This window comes from Lottia gigantea (assembly GCF_000327385.1).
Source record: "Lottia gigantea unplaced genomic scaffold LOTGIsca_5, whole genome shotgun sequence".
NCBI lineage: Eukaryota > Metazoa > Mollusca > Gastropoda > Lottiidae > Lottia > Lottia gigantea.
Window position 1 is genome coordinate 3,738,615 of NW_008709715.1, and position 20,871 is coordinate 3,759,485.

General features: G+C 31.7%; 3 protein-coding genes across 3 annotated transcripts; 2 read left to right on the top strand and 1 right to left on the bottom strand.

Annotated features, from left to right (window-relative positions):
- The first annotated feature begins 4,158 nt into the window (after nucleotides 1–4,158).
- LOTGIDRAFT_229109 (hypothetical protein) lies at nucleotides 4,159–5,811 on the top strand. Its single transcript, XM_009062004.1, has 4 exons — nucleotides 4,159–4,358; nucleotides 4,699–4,808; nucleotides 5,133–5,254; nucleotides 5,473–5,811. The coding sequence occupies exons 1-4, from the start codon at nucleotides 4,248–4,250 to the stop codon at nucleotides 5,547–5,549; spliced, it is 420 nt and encodes a 139-aa protein (XP_009060252.1). The 5' UTR covers nucleotides 4,159–4,247; the 3' UTR covers nucleotides 5,550–5,811.
- Nucleotides 5,788–19,429, bottom strand: LOTGIDRAFT_229110 (hypothetical protein). The gene is made up of 27 exons (XM_009062005.1): nucleotides 19,381–19,429; nucleotides 18,617–18,704; nucleotides 18,110–18,298; nucleotides 17,715–17,730; nucleotides 17,195–17,261; nucleotides 16,041–16,187; nucleotides 15,737–15,909; nucleotides 15,336–15,546; nucleotides 14,903–15,114; nucleotides 14,605–14,719; nucleotides 14,095–14,301; nucleotides 13,740–13,952; nucleotides 13,295–13,429; nucleotides 13,082–13,149; nucleotides 12,805–12,922; nucleotides 12,292–12,416; nucleotides 12,006–12,138; nucleotides 11,629–11,825; nucleotides 11,160–11,250; nucleotides 10,643–10,847; nucleotides 9,974–10,146; nucleotides 8,264–8,419; nucleotides 7,891–8,033; nucleotides 7,530–7,681; nucleotides 7,243–7,340; nucleotides 6,737–6,911; nucleotides 5,788–6,569 (listed from the first exon to the last, which is right to left on the bottom strand). Exons 2-27 carry the CDS (start codon nucleotides 18,672–18,674, stop codon nucleotides 6,475–6,477), a joined length of 3,672 nt encoding a protein of 1,223 aa, XP_009060253.1. The 5' UTR covers nucleotides 18,675–18,704; nucleotides 19,381–19,429; the 3' UTR covers nucleotides 5,788–6,474.
- Nucleotides 19,430–19,852: 423 nt separating this feature from the next.
- On the top strand, nucleotides 19,853–20,850 carry LOTGIDRAFT_154308 (hypothetical protein; the record flags this gene model as incomplete). Its single annotated transcript, XM_009062006.1, has 2 exons — nucleotides 19,853–19,879; nucleotides 20,527–20,850. Coding segments are annotated over 2 exons (351 nt in total), but the record flags the coding sequence as incomplete, so codon positions are not given.
- Between the last annotated feature and the right edge of the window lie 21 nt (nucleotides 20,851–20,871).

Genomic DNA, 20,871 nt, shown 5'->3' on the forward strand with positions numbered 1-20,871 from the left:
CATTTGAGTTTGCATACACATGTAATCGCANGCTTTAAACAAAACATTTATAGTTTTCTATATTATAGGTATTTTTACATAAAATTTCTAACGCCACTCTAACGAGATTATCAATTCTAATAAAAAATTCATATTAGATTCATGAAAACGACAAACAATACTTGCTCAGTTCATTTTATCATTGATAGATCAATTATTGATAATGTGTTAGTTTGACCTTTTACAATACATAGGATAATTATTTCATTCAGAGACTTGCAGATGTAATCTTTAATAGAGTCCAATCTAGCCTACAGGCATCCTCCCCCCACCACTTTTCACCAAGGGATAAATATATCTGTAATTTTGTTGACAATAATAGGATTTAATTTGAATCATGATAAGACTATGTGCTTAGACTTTGGGGAATTTATATAATTTCTAAGGCAGGGCTCATACTGAAACTTGTTTTTTAAATAAATGTATTCTTATTAGCTGTCAAACAAAATGGAATTTTGAATGAACTCTTATTTGGTGCCAAAATTGCTAACTGATTAATTGGCACAGTAGTTATTCATTTACATAATATCAACTACTTATTTCACAATAATCCTGACTGGTTAGCAACCATTTATTGTACAATAACTTGACCCCAATTTACTATATAAATACCAATGACACACACACACAAGACAAGATGTCTTCATAAACTGTGATGTCACATAGCTATGTCATTAACACTTAGGTGACCGAAAATTTGAATGGTGCATATTGGTGCCATCAGTTTCCCCAAAAGTTTAGAAATTCTTGTTAAAATTCCTTTAATGTGAGCAATAATAAGGATCTTCTTTAATTGTTTTCCCACACAAAAAGATACTAATAAATAAAGAGTATATATACAGTCCTCTATAACTCTCTCTAAACATTCTCTTCGTCCTGTCCTACTTTTATTCTTACTGCTATCCTTTCATAACAAGTATGTTCAATTATTTGGCAATGTTTGTTTACAAGAACTCAGTGAGGAAAAAGGGAGAGGTCTGTTGACTACTAACTACTTGACCAAGATAGACACCAAGACTTTTTTCTTCATACTAACAGAAACCTTGCCTTTTGCCTTCCTGGATGTAACAAATGAGCCTGTGCTCTGGTTGGGGGTGGCTCTTTGAGAATGTCAATATGATAAAGTCTACAAAAGGGTACTATTTGACACCTATATCTAAGAGAGGTATTATTGCAATTTAAAAGTCGTTAAAGCACTGAATCACTTAAGTTGTTTTTGAAATAAATTCCCCTCTTGTTTAAGATAGACTTATCCTCATGCCCCAAGTACTATGTGAAGATAATATTTCAGGTTTTCCATATTGATCATAAACCTTTTTTCAAGTATTGTAGTAAAGTGCATTTAGACTGTTATAAAATTTCATATCAAATTTACCAAGTATAATGTTACCATAAACAATATGACTATCATGGTATTAATATATACACAATAATATGAAATTGACAATATGTATACAAATAATGGTTTAAGCCCCATTCTTGGTTTGTACTGGTATACAAAATAATATATACCCTTTTTTATAAACATTTTTTTAAACGCATGGACAAATTTCTTTTTGCTTTTGGAACAGGAATTTGACACTGACAGGATTTCGTTCAATAAATTCAAATCCAGCCTTTTAAAATCTTTCTAATATAATGTGTTATAGAGGTTTCTTTTCTTCAAAGAAATTATGGAAATGTCAGCCTTAATCTAAAATTATCTAATATCACAATTATCTTTAAATAAACAAAAATGCTATAATTCCTTTAGGTTAAAAGAAATTGGTTTTGATCCTTAGAAAACACGAAACATGCTTAATCTACTTGACTTACATTAAGAAATAGGCTTGGCATCATACAATAAAAATAAACTATTGAATAATGCAATCAACTTTAAAAAATGTACTAACTTAAAAAATCAAATATATTTATAGAAAAATCTTGACTATTCTAATTCAATCATAACTATATAACAGCTTTGAAGTCACGGAAGAATTTGATTCCCCATTACAGCAGTCACATAGAGATTCTATAATTTAACACTAAGTTACAGAATAACAAACTAACAAGACAAAGAACATGCATAATACACTCATTTTTAATATCATTTGATTATCAGTATTTGAAAACTTTTGAATGTTTGTGTGTGGAATAGGTATAGGTATTTCAAAATATATACTGGGCAAGGGACAATAGGTCTTGTTCTTTTCATGTAGCCTATACCATAATGAAATTTCAAGTACAGTTAAAATAAGCTCTTTGAGAACATCATCTCTTGACTATGTATACCAAGATACATTTTGTAGCTAAATATGAGTGAAAATATATCTGTACAACTACAAGTCATATTTTCCCTTTTACTAAAGTAAAAGAATGAAATAATTTGGTATCTCTATAAATCATTAATTCAACTTACGTGGTGGATAGGATGGATTTGGTGGTGGAGGATAAGATCCACCTGTAAAGTTAAATCATACAAAATACATGTAATTCCAGAACCAGCAAAATTTTTTGAATAGTAGGGTCAGTTAATAACAAAACATATAGGCTGAGTAACTTTTCAAAGTGTCAGTGATTCCCTCCTGGGTTAAAATATAATGGAAACAAACCCTTTACTGTGTTATTGCTACTGAATTAAACCTATAACTCAATCAAAGCAGTCTTGAGAGACAGATGTGCTTAAATATGTCTCTGCTTCTCTTCACCCAACTATGCCTGTTTCAGCTTTTCAAACCATTCAATGTATTAATATGTCTTTCAATTAGATATATTTCGTACTCTAAATTTGTCTTTATAGTAATTATAGGCCATGTAAGCTTTTATATTAATACAATCATAAGTCAATATCAATTCTACAATCAAATATTTTAGTACCGGTATTCAAATAGGAAGAAAACGATGCTCAAACTTTTGCATCCTATAAGTATTAACAAAAAGACAGTACACTTATACAAGCTTTTTTATAGGAATTCTAAATCTTCATAACAACTAATACAAATCAATAATATAAGCTGATTGCTCAATATTGCTGTTTAATTTGTACTTGAGATAATAAAACAATTTTTACCTTTTTCATCACCAGGATATGGAGGTGGTGGCTGCGACATTTTTCAGCTTTACAGTTATCTAATAAATATTAAACATTAAAGACAATATGAATAGTATCAAATCATAATGTGTATATAGGCTAGGCTATAAGTCTTTTCTCATCATCCATGAATAATCGCCAAGGGACATATTGACAAAGTCAACAGACTTTTTAATCTGAAACTGATCAAGTCTAGATCTTGGGCCAATATGACCTCAGTATTCATTGTCATTTTGAATTTCTATTTGATAGCCAAGCCTAAACAGGATCTAAATTACGAAGCCTTAACCTTTTCAGTTAATTAGGCCCTGGATAAATCATATTTAAATATGGCTAAAGACATGTAACATGTCACAAGTTAACGATATATTATATTTCTTGTACTAAATCTACATGTTTTAATAGTATTTATAGACTGCATGGGTTAATAATTAAATTCAACGACGAAAAGAGTGATAAGCCTACTGTACAAGGAATAAAGAGAAATTTGAAAAAGTCATTCTGATTTTAAGTCAGAAGCAAAATGAACATATCCATATTATCAATTAGGCCTACATGTATCAAGCGCGACAAAATAACCTCTAAAATACATACAGTCCGAGAGGTCTCATACTCCTGAATCAAAAATTTACAATGTCAAATTCGAAAAATGGAAAAGGACAATATTATAATCAAAATAATACCTTGGGAAAAAATTATTCTGTCAAGCCTTTTCTTCAGATTGTAGTTGTTATCAATGTATACAAGTGCCGTGTGCAAAAACCAAATACCTTGCGAAATATCACTTTTGATTCGTCGTTTTTTAGTCGACAATAATTAGTCTCTCAAAATTTACTTTATGATTTCTAAAGACGATATCTGAGAAAAAGTCAAAACGATGGTTCAAATGATTATTGGTTTTTTGTGTATATATAAATAGTTTGTTAGGTTGGATGGGAAGAATGTCATCCGTTTTTTTTTGCGTGAAGTTGAAGAAATCACCCATACGCATTTTTACAATCTTTCACCAAATTTCTGTCTGGACGATTAGATCTTTATTTATAGTCAAAGAGTTATCCTATCCAGTTTAACGCCATCTACATTAGAGGGAAATTTGAACAACTTTTATGTCGAATATTATTTATTACAACAAAACACAATGACAAAATCAAACGGACTACAAGATTACTACATGCATCTGGAAGAATTTAGATTACATAGTTTTAACACCTGGCCGTTTGATGATGACTGGATATGCACACCTCAAAAAGTAAGCAACGCAGCAACGTCAGTGACTATTAAAATTAAAAAAAAAGACAAATCGTCAAACAAATGACGTCCATGTCGTTATATTTTGTTTGACGATTTGTCTTGTTAATACTCACTGACACTGCACTATGATACTATTACTGGTCAAATCTCTTGACTTTAGTGTTGTCGTGGACCAAATGATAACACTAATTGTTGATTTGTTTAAGTTAAAATCTTGGTAAATTGGCACTCAAATATTAAATTGATTTACAATTTTTTGAATATTGTTTGACTGTGTATACCGGTATGTACCTTTAGGGAAACATCAGTTTACTAAAACTTTATTTTTGTTATTTCAGTTGGCAGAAGCTGGATTTTATCATTGTCCTACAGACCAAGAACCAGATGCAGTGTGTTGTTTTATGTGCTTCAAAGAATTAGATGGTTGGGAACCTACAGATGATCCATGGTACCTTAATCTTGTTTTTAACCATACATTATACAGACTTTGGCTCTAATGGGCATTATAGTTATTGTCATTTTCTTGTTTGCCTGTCAAATTACACTTCCAATGTCAGCTTGATTTAGACACTTCAGATTTGAAGTAATAGCTGGTAGTAATTTCTCTGCCATGTTCTGTGTATGTTTGATCATCCTATTCCCAATATGGTTAATAATAGCTTTTATGTCAGTGATTATTCATCAGTCTAATTTTGTTAGAGAAAAGTAAGCTTTTAGCTTATAGGTATTTGAAATATATTATCTTCTACCCAATTTTTATCATTTCTGGCAGGGAAGAACACAAAAGACATTCACCACAATGTCCTTTCCTGAAGCTTGATAAACCTATGGAAGAGTTAACTGTTGAACAGTTCATGAAACTTGAAGTCAAAAGACAGAAAAACCAAGTTGTAAGTATATGCAAAAATGATGGAAAAGGAATCAAATATACATCCAGTTTATATACGCACAATATTTTATGACTCAACTCTGTTATAATATGAAATGAACATCATTCATCCACCATATCAATAAAGTATTTCAGATTCAACATTTATTATGTAACTGTCATGCATCCAATTGTCTATTCAGTTTAAAATATAAATACATGTAATGTTATATATTTTAGCTAAAGATTATGAATGCTAAAAAGAAAGAATTTGAGGAACAAGCCAAAGCTGTCAGAGAAGAAATGCAGAGACTGGTGTAGTTATACCCATAAATAGGCAACATAGTTATTATGGAGAATATACAGTGTTCAATTTTCTTTGACTTGTAGTCCGTTGTTAAACATATATCTGTGAAATATAAATGACTTAGATCTTATGACAGGTTTAATGGAAGTGTAGAGTTTTACGAACAGCACTTAAAATTGGTGAATATTTTGGGATAAAGCATTTTTGTAATCATATATTGACTGTAAATTTTATATTTAATACATCTTGTAAATATAACTATAATTTTTGTTTTGAACAGTCTACTAAGATTTACTTCAGTGAGGAATTCATATTTCCTGAATCTACAGTTTAGTTAGTTTGAGTTGTAGGTGGCCACAGATGAAATCAATCTATGATAATTCTTTATCAGAAGAGCAAGATTCTTGGCATTGTTTTATTTGACAATATGTTAGATGTAAAAGTGTACAAGATTTTCATTTTTGAATTGGGTAGACAGTCAAGCATTCCATTTCAACTGCACTATGATATCATAAATTTTCAGACATTGAACTATTGAAGAAGTTATTAGTGACAATCTTTGAGGAATGAAGCATTTTTTCCCTTGCTTTAAGATGCTTTTGGTGGCTGTTATTCAAATTCAATAATTGTTGTATGAAAATCTATGATCCATAATATTAGCAATACCAATTCTTTACAGTAAGGATTGGGATTTAAGGTTAACCCATCTCAACATTAATAAAAATTTCCTTTTCATGAAGCAGACATTGACAAAACTAATTTTAAACAGAATTATTTTTAATATCAATCAAATAAACATCGGAATAAAGCATATTATTAGGTAATGAAATTTATAAATATCTTTGTACTCCATGCATATTATTTTTTAAAACATCTCAACAATTTTCTCAAACAATTACTGGCTTACTGGTTACTGGCTGATGAAATATACTGTTATAATCAATATGTTGGTAAAAATAAACATAGACATAACAATCCCATAGTAATGGATAAAACAACATTCATAACTTCTACTGCATCATGACTACCAGTACCTGAAAATAATCATTTATTTGGTATTTCAATCTAGACATGATACAAGGAAAAAGTGCTCAATGATGACAAGGTATACACAGAGTGGTATAGATCAACTAACCAGGGTCCACTATAATTAGATGTCTACAACACAAGAGTTACATTTAGTAAATGACAGAATACATACCAGAGGGTGGTTCTATTGTAGTACTAGCCATTGTAGCATTTGGGTTAACTTCATCACCATAAGGAGCTAAATCAATAGAATTTTGTTGTTCAGCAGACAAAGCATTCCTCTGAGTAGGTGTTATTGAATTAGCCTGAGATTCACTGAATGCAATAAATTGGTCTGGACTCATGGCCTAAAAAATATTTCAAAATTTAACAGTTTGTCACAAATTATACATTTGGGTTTAAACTGGACGTGATAAACATAGCTTGTTCTCGCCCCAAAATATTCCAGCGAGACCCGTTTTCATTCCCCACTTTTCATAATTCTTTTAATTAAATTTGGTATATGTATTTATTATATCATAAAGATAAGAGTTTGAATTTGAATACACTCTGACTGAACAAGATTCCTGAATGTTCTGTAACTTGTACTTCTAGATATTCAAGACTGTTTACATTTTAACAAAATTATCAAAGACAAACTGTTAACCAAAAAAAAACAGTAACAGACTTCTAACTTACTGCTAATGCTGAAGATTGTATAAAAGGAATGGCTGAAGATGATAAACCTTCTAAAGAAGATGTTGATAATGAAGATAATTTGTCACCAGATAAACCAGCTGAAAAAAGTTATTTCAAATGAATGGTTTACAAAAAGCAATCATCAAATTATATCTCTTAGATTTTTTTGATAAATAAAGATAAATACACTACCTGCTGTGCAAATTCTTTTTCTAAATATGATTTTAAGAGATATGTTTATTTTTCATCAAAACTAGAATCTATTTGTTTTACTATTTTATCCTTACCTGCAATAATTCCTAGTTCACTAAGAATGGAAGCATCCCAGTTAGAGACATTGCCATAACCATTTGTTTCCGATGCTTTATCAGCTAGAGCATAAATGTGTTCTGTAGAGCACAAATCACCTGATAATGTTCCTAACTGAGCTCCACAATCCCTGAATCATAATTTCAAACCATCATTATTGAATGTTTTCCACAAACATACGTACATACAAATAATATTGAAACATTTTTCACCCATAATGGTAAACACTAACTTAATATATCTTTATGACATTAAAGCCATATCATCTATGATAGCTACTTTAATGAACTGGTGCGTTAAATCAGAAATCATTGAAAGAAGATTATAAATTGAACTTACCTAAGAGCTTCAGCATTAATGTTATTTAACTCACTAGCATCATACCCACATAAAATATGTCTGAGATTGGTTAAATCATCAGCTGTAAGATCAGCTATAGATGTATTTCTCCTGACACTTACTGTAGATGCCAACTCACTTAACTAAAATACATGGTAGATTTTAATCTTTTCAAATAATACCATAATCAATTACTACTTTCTGATATTTAACTAAATTGAAAAAGCGTTAGTTGCATTGACTTTGTCAAGAAAAGAGTTTTGAAATTCATTGAGACCTGAAGGAGTTTTTTTTTTTCAATCCAAATCTTGAAAATATTGCAAGGAATAAATTTGTTCTTGTTCTATAAATTTGAAAGTTAAATACAACTTACTTGTTCAGTTGACCAGGTAGAAGGAATACCAAGTGCTACTATAAGATCATCTGTAGTGAAATTTAAGCAACTTATATCACCAACTTTCATACCTAATACAATACTACCCATATCCACTATCATTGTTTCACTGATATCACAAGCATCACCTTGTAACTGTAATATAGACAAGAAAACAAGATTCATTCTTAAATCTACCCTTAAGGTTTCCATAGCTGACACAGATTATATTCAAGATAGCTTACCAGGCAAGGTAACATACGCCCACTGGCAGCTGTCAGAAATGATTAAACAGTCTTTAGTGACTACAGGGTTGCACAATATAGTTAATAGAGTGAAACGTCAAGTCAGACAAGATATTTCGGTGAAATATTATCCGATCATCGCGAAAATCGATAGGGATCATCTTCATAATGACATTGACATACAAAATAAAAATTAAAAGAATCTGTAAAGAATTGTAGCCTGTAGAGTGAGCACGAGTTGCACAATATAGCTAATAGAGTAAAACGTCAAGTCAGACACGATAATTCGGTGAAAAATTATCCGATCATCATGAAAATCGATATTTCATCATGAAAATCAATAGGGATCATCTTCACAACGACATAGACATACAAAATAAAAATCAAAAGAATCTGTAAAGAATTGTAGCCTGTAGAGTGAGCACGAGTTGCACAATATAGCTAATAGAGTAAAACGTCAAGTCAGACACGATAATTCGGTGAAAAATTATCCGATCATCGCGAAAATTAATAGGGATCATCTTCATAATGACATTGACATACAAAATAAAAATCAAAAGAATCTGTAAAAAATTGTAGCCTGTAGAGTGAGCACGAGTTGCACAATATAGCTAATAGAGTAAAACGTCAAGTCAGACACGATATTTCAGTGAAAAATTATCCGATCATCGCTAAAATCAATAGGGATCATCTTCATAATGACATTGACATACAAAATAAAAATCAAAAGAATCTGTAAAAAATTGTAGCCTGTAGAGTGAGCACGAGTTGCACAATATAGCTAATAGAGAAAAACGTCAAGTCAGACACGATTATTCGGTGAAAAATTATTCGATCATCACGAAAATCAATAGGGATCATCTTCATAATGACATTGACACACAAAATAAAAATCAAAAGAATCTGTAAAAAATTGTAGCCTGTAGAGTGAGCACGAGTTGCACAATATAGATAATAGAGAAAAACGTCAAGTCAGACACGATATTTCGGTGAAAAATTATCCGATCATCACGAAAATCGATAGGGATCATCTTCATAATGACATTGACACACAAAATAAAAATCAAAAGAATCTGTAAAAAATTGTAGCCTGTAGAGTGAGCACGAGTTGCACAATATAGCTAATAGAGAAAAACGTCAAGTCAGACACGATATTTCGGTGAAAAATTATCCGATTATCACGAAAATCAATAGGGATCATCTTCATAATCTTCATAATGACATTGACCCACAAAATAAAAATCAAAAGAATCCATAAAGAACTGTAGCCTGTAGAGTGAGCACGAGCCAAATGTGAACGGACCGACGGGGTGATTACAATATACGCCCATCTTACGTGTGGGCGTATAAAAAAGGATGGATGTCTCCCAAGTTTTTGAATATTGAAGACTCAGCCACAGGGGCAAAAAGAAATATACACTCCTAATTTTACTGTATCTTTTTCAAAAAATCATTTAATATTCACCTGTGTAGTTCTATTATAAAGTGTAGTTAATTGTTCAGTAGACCAACCAGATAAAGTACCAAGATGACTGATACAGACAAGAAATTCACTGTCTTCAATTGCCAGTATTTCACTTATAGTGGCTCCACTAAAAGCTTCACCAACAGATTGAATTTCACTACAGGTCCAAGGATCTAAAAAAGATAAGTTATGTGATATTTAATGAATGAATGTGCATCTTGTTATTGTAAAAGGAAATAAAGTGCAGCTTTATCATGTGATACGACAAATGACATTAAGTAAAATTATACATTTTTCCCAAGATTTCAATTCAAAATAGGAATACAAAAATTCTTCCACTGAAAACTGTAACCTGAAACATGCTTCGAAGCTGATTTAACACATTTTGAGCATGGTGAAGGAAAAAATTTAAAAAAAAACATTGTTAAGTCTAGACCCATCTTCACATTGTCAAGCTATTGGATCTTTATCTTATTCCTTGAATGCAATAGCCACTTTTCTTGTATCACATGATGTAGCGATATTGTGACTATTCCATAGTGTATGATCTAATCAAACTGCTGCATTTACAATCTTTAATAACCCATGAAAGTTGGCTTTTCAAGGTATAAGACAAAGTTTTATATAGCTTGTGAAGATGCTTTAGACCGGACTCTTAAATTTCTATACCTGCACTTCTTCTTCGTCTAGACGAAGACACAACAGATCTTCTTGCTCTCATCAGTGTAGAATATAAAGCTTTAGTTCTCATTTTAATGGCTTCCTTATCACTATCAGATAACCACATTTCACAACATTCTTTTAACCTTTTACCATTTTCATCATCAGGATTTAAAGCTTGTAATATGTTACCAGTAAGATCATTAATTACAGTCTACAAAATTGAGAGAAATATGTTATAGAATTTTCTTTTTTTTTCCACTATTTCCTCATTCTGTCAGTTCCACACCTTTTCTGTGATCATGGAAATAATCACTCTTGGATAATAATATCATGATGGGAGGATGGTTAATAAATTTAAATGATGACTTCAAACTTCCTTTGTACGTTATTGGTTAATTCTTTGTAAACCAAACCAGTGCAAATAAGTTCCCACTGCAATATCAATTGGATACTATTGAACTTCACATGTAAGATAACCATAAATATGATGTGCTTTCCGTTTAGTTTTCATTGGTATACATACCATATTAGCAGCATCTAATTGAGCATCAGTAAATATCATCAATAGTTCTTGAAGACTTTCATATGTTGCTCTATCAAATGATGTAGGTTCACTATTACAAAAAAAGTAATGTAAATAATTATTATAAGGAGCATACATGATAAACATTATATCCCATGAAGAAAAATAATTTTGTTAAATTCTGTCAAAAATGGTGCCTTCTAGGGTGCTTTTCAGTTAAGGTAAGGTATCATGGCCACTAAGTTACTTTAAAGAATTACTTTACTAAATAATTTTGCAACCCTTCAAAATCAAGCTAAATCAAAATTTGATCAATATAATATACCAATTCATATTCTGTTCTTACTGAAGTCTCAATCCAATTTTGGCTTATTCAAATGGATTCAATCCATATATCTGTATGTGAATATAAAGTTTCCTCAATAGGTTCAGCATGATATACTTACTGGCAAAAGTCGGATTGTCTTACCCGATTCCAGAAATGATTTTTGTTTTCAAAGCCTCTCTTACAGGAACAGATAAACATCCTCCTTGGAAATACATCAAGGCACCAGTCACCAAATCATCATTAGAAATCATTGTAGAAATTTTATCTACACTTAATTCTTGCATAAAACCACGACCCAAATCAGCAAAATCCTCAATTGATAATGTTGAAGTCAAATTCTGAAATAGATATACACACTGTATAATACACAGTGCTCAAAATCAGAACTAACTAAGTCTCTACTAAAATGCTCTATATGTAAAACCCTTGAAAGGCAAATTAGATATAGTCAATCTTTCCTTATGTCTACATAGGCAATATGTTAATTTGGTATATTTTTAACTTATTTAATTACTTACCATACAAGACATACAAGAAGCTAATAATCCTTGTCTATGTCCCTTATCCAAACATTGAAAATTTGAACAAGAACCAATAGCCTTGCATGTTGCTTGACAAGCTTCTGTTGACATAGCTGTTAATTCTTCTGGTCTGAAATAACATCAAAAATAACATCAAACTATATTTTATCCATTATTAGTAAATTTTAGAAACATTATTCATATTATCATCATCATAATCTATAATAATTTTACATTATATTTGTTTGGTTGCAAAAATATATCTATAACAATTGATACTTACTTAAAATATACCAGACATTCACATCCTAGAGCTTCAACATCAAAAGGAGAAAATACTGACATTGGGTCTGATTCTAAACTACTTTCTAAATGATCCACTATTAGTTTTCTATTGATGGCATAAGCCTAAAAAAGAGAATATGGCCTTTTCTGTCACCAAAGATGGTCGCCAACTGTTATAGATCAATACAAAATACAAAGCCACATATTATCTCACTTGTCAGTAGTATTGATTCTGACAGCTATCAAATATATTTCTTCATCGGAAAGTCTGCAAAATAACAGTCAAATGCAAAATTGGTCATACTGGTCAAAAACGTTTTTGTTAGCACTATTATAAACAAAGAAATTACATAATGTCTTATGGTGTCAAATCATACCAAGTATCAGTTTAGTTTGGTTCAATTAAAGTAATTTGACTCTCTTTTGTCAATTTTGGAATTGAACCCAGACACGCCCAACCCTTACTTTGGATTTAATAATGTAAAGATAAAGTGCATTGATTCATACTTACAGATTTCATTGGCCAATTACTTTGTGAACAGAGTTCAGTAGCAATAACCATTCTCTGACCTGGATCAAATTGAGCGATTTTGGAAGATACCAATCCTTTTACCAATGAACCCATTTGTCTAGAATCAAGATGAAATCATTGTCAAACATTGAGAAATATTATGAAATTGATTGACCAGTTAAATGAATATAGCTTTTGAAAATAACAAGTGGTGAGTTTTCCTTTAGTCTTCAAAATTTTAATTTCTGAAAAGTATTTTTTTGCATAAAAGTATAACCTGACAGCTGCAGCATCCATATTTTCTATTGGTGTTGATTGTAATACTTTCTTCATAAAGAATTTATTCTGCAAAATAGATTAAGAATATATAGCAACGATAAATTGTATTCAACTAGCAAATAGCCAAAGCACTCCTTATAGAAAAGCTCCATGATCAGCAAGAGAGCAAGTGCCAAATCACATTGTATTAAAGTATTAAGAGATAACACACCTGAGAATCAGGAAGGTCTAGGGATGTGCTGTTGTATAATAGGGAAACATCTGTATTCTGTATATCTTTTAAAGATAACTGCTTCATAAAGTCTTTATTATCAGCTATGTCTTCAATAGAACCAGCTGCTATTAGCTATACAATAAAAGTTCAATTGAAAATAATAAACCTCAAGCTAGATATGATTGGTAATAAACTGGTTGAAGTAAAACATGTTCAAAACACTCAAATTGGAAAAAAAACTGAACTGTAATATGACCATTTCTTTTGTATATTATACATGCACAAGCTTAATCGAGATCAGAAGAGTAGCTTTACATTAATTAACAACTCTGAGCAGTAACTATGCTTCTATTTTTAAAGTCAAAAGCCCCTAACCATTTGTAGCCCGGAACTACAAGCACATGAATTTGATCATTTTAATGATTTGTTTGAATGAAGATACCTTTTTAGCCATTTTACGAACAATAGCTCTCCGTCTTGGATATTTTTCAGCCTTCAATGTTTTTTTGACATCATTTAGAACTGTAGCTATATCAGATGCTGAGAGACTATCCACAGAATCCATTGGTAATTTTACAACCATACCTCCAAATCGTGCCACAGTAGCTGTATCAATTGGTCCAGTTGGTCTACATCTCCTTAACACATAATTTTTCTGAAACAAAATTACCACAAATAAAATGAATACTTTTATTTTAATTCAACTACACTTATACAATCACAAATGCAAAATAATGTAGTAAAAAAAACTGAAAGGTTTCCTACAAATTTAAAAAAAAAAGGTAATTAAAACTTACAATGCTTTGTGGTAATTTCTGATAACGAAAGTCTCCAAATATATTACTCTGACAATCCTCCTGACAGATTGTAGCTTCCGGTATTCCTTGGATAAACACATCAGGGAAACTTGTTACAAATTGTCCATAACTAACAAGTTCAGTACAAGTAATGTTGAAAGGATGTACAGATGGTAGAATACATCTTTTTGACACTATCTTTAAAGCCTGAAACACAGGTAACAATTATAAATTATTAGAGAGATTTTCAAGAAAGTAATGGTTTTGCTCTAAATCTAGATTAGTTTTACTTATATTACATCAACCATTTCTTAATCATGTATGGTCATAACGATCAACCAAGCTTTTTTCCTTAAGGGTAATATGCTCATACTTTATCAAATTTTAAACTTTTAACAATTTTGGTTAGTTCTTTTATCGTAATTTTTTATGAGATTTGTATATCAAGCGAGTTACTTAAGTCTAATCGAAATTTATAATTTATCTTGTAATAATATCTATATAACTTACTAAGGGTGAAGTGAAATCATATGACTTCAAAGCTGCTTCAGCATCACTACAAGTCATTCCATTCATAAAGCTTTCTACATCATGAGGTGCCATACATCCCAATATAGGTTTTATTCTAAAAAAAATAAAATAACCATTGAAATACCTGTTTAAGGAAGCTGCAAAAATTATCCTGCATAAACCCAGAAAAATTTAAGTCTAAGCTTTGAATTGAAATTTGATAATTTTGATATCATTATGGTCTGGTTTTGATATATCACCTACAACCCAAGGTGGTACAAAAATATAAGGAGCAAACCTGTTAACTGTTACTGACAATTGATCACTGTTCACTACTGATAGATATTTGTTAGCTAATTCTCTAGCACAACCAGCACCTCTTTCAATCAATCCTCTAAAATTTCCTTTTTCTATTATACTTTTAGACATTTGATCCACTGTTTGGTAAGCACATGATGGTGTCCAAAACATTTCTTTAGCTGGTAATAACAGATCGTGCTTGCTCAAAATCTACCCGAAAAAAAATTTTGTTTTGTTTTATTTTATGTATTTATTGTGTAAATACTTGTAATATCAAGTTCTTTATATTAAATTTCATTCCAATTTTTTTATTATTCAATATTCTGATAATTTTGTTCTGGTTCTCAATTTTAAAGCATTTTCAAGGAAATGTGCAAAAACAACCAACTTGGGTTCAAATATTCTGGTGAAAAGGGCGTATAAACACTTACATCATTGGCTGCCACAGTTGAGCATATAGGTGCTGGTGCACAGAACATGAGGAAGTAAACCTTGTCAATATCATTGAGGGTTAATTGAGTCTTGAGTGAAAACACTCTTGTACATAGGGCTCTAAGTCTAATCATATCAGAGAAGATATAACTTCTCACAGCTTCAACAGGATCAGTATCTCTCTGTGTGACATTGTGTAGTGTATCAAGACTGAAAGAAAAGATGATGTACCGTTAAGTTCTGAGACACATCTAATTATAACCCGTATTATAGTCTGAGTGTCAAATCTCCAAATTCATGTTTAACTTTAATTGGAGTCCAATGGCATTACTGTGCACACAAATTTTTTACATAAGCAGATTGATTAAAAAAGTCTTATCAAAAATGGGCTAGTACTTACAATAAATCTATTGCTGGCAGAGTTAATTGTGAGACTAGTTTTCCAGGTAAATGTACCACCAAATCACCCAAATACGATATATGTTCAACATCTATCTTGCGTGGAATTCTAAAATTATTCTGTTTATCAATAATAGCACCTATGCTATTAGTTAAAATTTCTGGATGAATAAGCTGAAAAGGATCAAACATTTGTGGGTCAATTTTATTGAATTTTACTGTTGAATTTTATATGACCACAAACAGCATTGTTTAAATCATGACTTATGACAGTACAAGATGCGACAATAATAAATTTTGTTTACCTCAAGATTGTTTTTCACAAGAGATATCAATGTACTAAGCTGACTTAAGGCGAAAGAAGGATGACGAATCAAGAGTTGAATAGCAACTTTATCAATATTCCTATTCTTCATAGCTGTTAATACTTCATTCGCAGTTGAACTGGATACCTAGAAATATAAATTCATTACACTACCGCTATCAAATAGATAGTGCTCAATATTCCATAAAGATAACTGATTTCATAATAGCGATCCACTCATACACAGAACATATATACCGTAATTAACTTTACACTTGTACATATTTCAACATCAGGGAATCACAAACTGCTTTATACAAACCCCTCACAACCTTTGTGAAAGTCTACTGTTTATAAACCCTCCCTGTGAAAAATTGTCCAATATTTTAAGGTGTATTATATATACATGTACAGGTATATCTCTTACATCCTTTAACAACGATCATTCTAGCCGTTGCTCTCACAATCCCATAATCTCGTCATTACTTTTGAATGGTAGAGAGTTTACTTCTCTACCAATTATATTCCTTCAAACAACATTTTGTGGGAAAATGTTTGAATAACCTGATGCAAAATTTTGAAATACCAAATCTCAAAGTTCATGGTTGAGCTTTTGATAGTTTTCAGAGCAAGAATAAAAAAATCAACAATTTTTACGCCTCCTTGAATAATGTTCACATTTATTCTAAATGACCTGCGAATCAATGACTCAACAAAGCAAGTACGACTACTCAAATGAGTTATGCCCCCTCTCATTTCGTCGTTACTGGGAAAAATCCCACTTGAAAACTTTGAAAATTAATTTACAATGGAAGGAAACATTAGAATTTTCTGAATTGTTACCTTTCTGTCAAGTTTCACATTGATCAATTGGGTTGGTGCGAATCTGCAATAATTTCCGATGATTCAATGAAGACGCCATTTTCAATCACTGTCCTTTTACTCCAAATATTACAAGATTCCTGATTGGATATATTGAATGGTGACGTATGGTCTGCCAAGGGTGGTTTTAAGTCTCTAATGATGAGAATATGGGATTGTTCAAGCAATGGTTAGATGTGAATAATCATTGTACCCTTGCTAAAGGAACATGCTTACACCCATATCCTCACAGCTAAGAAGGTTTGTGACGTACGAAATTAGGGGTATACTTACATTTTCATATGTACGACACGCAGCAGGTATCATGTAAGTCCTTTTCTGCAACGTGTATCGACGTATTCTAAAAAACATTAAAATCATTGATCATAAAGATATCTTGCCAGGCAAGGTAACATATGCCCACTGTTAGCTTGTTACCACGGCTAGATCAACAGATAACAGATCAAATTGTAATCAAAACTGCATCTATATTTCATTCATTGCAAAACATTGTGAAGTACAGGGGGGATGACAAGCAATTGGAGAACTAAATTGAAAATTAAATAACAGTAACTAAACAGTAAACCTTTTCATTACCGTTACAATCTATTTGAGATTAACTTTCACACTTGAATAATCCTAACTATAATTTTATGGATTTCTGAGGTTAGCCCAAAAATGATCACAATAAAATTTACAAAGAATTCTTTTTTTCTGAAAGCAAACTTTGTCAGTAATGAAAGGGTTGAGTAAACACATAAATCAACAGATACAGTTTGAAACAGAATTTAATTTTGTAAATTCTTGTACTTACACCTGCTCACAATTTGCTAAAATCAACAGAAGAAAAGATTTGCACAAGGTCATATAAATTCAAATAGAATGCTACCTTAGTATAGAATTTATCAAAATGTCAGACAATATTTTATCAACTTTCATAAGCATGTACCCTGTTTCATACAATTCAAAAAACAAAAACTTAATTGCCCATCAAGCAAAAAGCCTGATTTCACATATTTCATGTGTTGCCAAGTTAAAATTTGTTCAAGTTAAACAATATGCCATTACACCTACACAAAGCAAAATGGTTTTGAGAAATAATTTAATTGGAGCAATCCTGTTTTTGTGACTTAAAATCATAATTACTGGCAATCTTGTAGCAACTGGTAACAAATTTTGTTGGCTCAAAGTACATTGATAAATTGTTACCTTTAACAGTATCGATAGTTGTAGTTGGCAACATCGTTGTTGTGCTTATTTCTTCTCTTGTTTTATTGTTAATAGTTGTATTTGACGATTCTGTTGAATTGGTATCGATAGTTGCATTTCGTGATACCGGTGATGAACTATTTTCTTCTGTTGGTGTTTCATTTTTGACACATGTAACATCTAAAGTAACTGAAATGGTTTATAATTCAGATTGAGCATTCACTGTTTCCATCAAAATATAGAAACTTAAACTGCTCATGCTAAGATGATATACAATATCGATATACAATATCAAAGTTTTGTCAAATCCATAGCCTCTTTTATGTGCACAAGCCACTGTATTTTGAATAAATTAAGTCATGTTGAATAAACACACCATAAACAACTGTTTGTTTCAGAATCTTACAAGTTGGTCTTTGCTTATGGACTAAAAACTATTTTTCAAAACAAATGTTTTAATTCAGAAAATATTGGGTACAGTACAAAGTAAACTAACTCACTACTTACAAATACTTAAAAACAAAAGTACCAGAAAGCCCAATTGGCTTTTTAATACAAGTCTCATTTTACTGCTTTGCTAAGCTCTTCAAAAAGGCTGAAGAAAAAAATTAGAACCATTTATATGCATACCGGTAATGAAACTACATACATATCAAACTGCAAAGTGCTTGTGCCGATGGAGACTCTAGAGTCCAGTTTTTATCTTGCATCACTGACAGTGATGCGAAATTGGGTAAGAGATATCTCGACCTTAACCTTACTCCCATCCAAACTGCCCAAGCCAGTACACTAAAAAGAGCATTATTGCCAAATCAAAAGATAAAAAAAAAGAGTCTATTATTTAACTTATATTAGGCTCATTAGTAGTCTAAGACAATGCTGATACTGATAATAAAAAATTTCGCCTTGTTCAGTTCTTAAGTCAAGAAAGTTTAAGTTAAGACGTAAAAATTGAATGAGTTTCGTTGAACAAAATCTATAAGTCACATTAGTTATTTTTTCTACAGAGTATCTGTCGATTATCCGCTCTCAAAGTCAAAGGCGAAGTCAACGAAGTATGACGTTCGTAATAAATACTGGGTAAGCCAAGTAGAATTGTCTATTTGCGCGCGAAAGGGAGCCTTCGTTCAAGTAAAACACGTAAAAAGCTTCAGCCTAAAAGCTATGCCTTGAAAAAGGTGACCGAAAATTCGAGTGATTTAAATAATTCCCACTAAAAAGAGTCAAATCTAGTCTGATGTGGGAGTGCTTTTATTGAATCTTCCACTTACATGAAAAGGCCGACGTTTTTCTGGCACTGAAGCAGACAGCGGAAGTCACGTGGGCACATTTTTTTGGGGTCGTCACAATACTTTATAGGATCTTTCATTCGGATATAATATAAAATCATCCTCAATGAACACTCCGTCGTATGTAGCAAAACTTAATATCTGTCCTCTGTGATTTGCGATAAATAAAAATTAGAAACATTTACGAAAGAATTAAGAGTGTGTTTGTTTCAAAACGTTTGTTAAAAGATACATTTTGATTGCACAGTATTAATAGATGAGCCAATGATCAGACATCGATTTAACCAGCATTGGTATTCATTTTCATCAAACATGTCATTCAATGTTTCAGAGTTAACGCCCTTTAACCCTTCGACTAAAATTTTGTAATTTTTCATCTAAGTTATTGTGCAAGTTCGTCAATCTCTTTCATTTGACTCATTATCCCGAGGTCAAGTTTCAATCCTCTTGAAATATGTCTTGGAACCAACCTGGTCAATATGTAAGTTCTATTTCCTTTTGCTGTTCTCTTATTTTGTCGATTATTTTTGATGTGATAATACATTAAGCTTATTTAGACTTGGAATATCAGTAATGTAATAATAATTATTAATAAAGTCTTTAATGACAAGGGTGAAAATTAGGCATGTCAACTTCATAAATAGTCATCCAAGTGTCTGAACGCTATTCGCCTTGGAGAGGCTGGTCAAAGACAATGCGAGTTAATAAAGAAAGACATTGATTACCCCTAAAGAGTAAAAATCACCTGCACTGTCAAAGTTTCTCACTTATTTTGGACCAAATTCTAAATGAAAGAATAGTCTATTTATAATTATATGTGAAATTGTTAGATCTAATGTTAGATTGATTACAGAGTAGCAACTTGCTACAAACTGACTACAAACTTGCTACCATTGAACTTGGTATCGGTAAAAGCATATTCCATTTTGGCATTTTAGCAACCCGTCATTATGCCATAAGTTTATGATATGATGAATGTGTGTGTTTGCCCTAATTGTGATGTGTTGTGTCATGGTTAGTACTGGCAAGTAACTACATACTTCTTACCCTGGATATATAGTTTTAATTCTAAAAAGTTTAAGTGGTAGCTGAAAATTATACCATATTATTTGTGTTCAATGATTTCAGGGTGGTTATGGTAGTGGACAAGGTAGTCGACCACCATATGGACAACCTCAAAATTATAATCAAAGCTATGGACAACCTCAAGGTTATGGTCAGCAACAACAAGGCTATGGTCAGCAACAACAGGGCTATGGTCAGCAACCTCCAGGCTATGGCCAGCAACAACAAGGTTACCGGCCTCAAGGACAACCATATGGACAGCCACAGGGTCAACCTTATGGCAATCCTCAACAAGGATATCAACCACAATATGGTGGTCAGCCGGGAGGATACAATGCCACACCACCTCCCCCTGGTGTCAGTCCAGACTTATGGGGATGGTTTCAGGTAAAGTGATATAAACGGCAT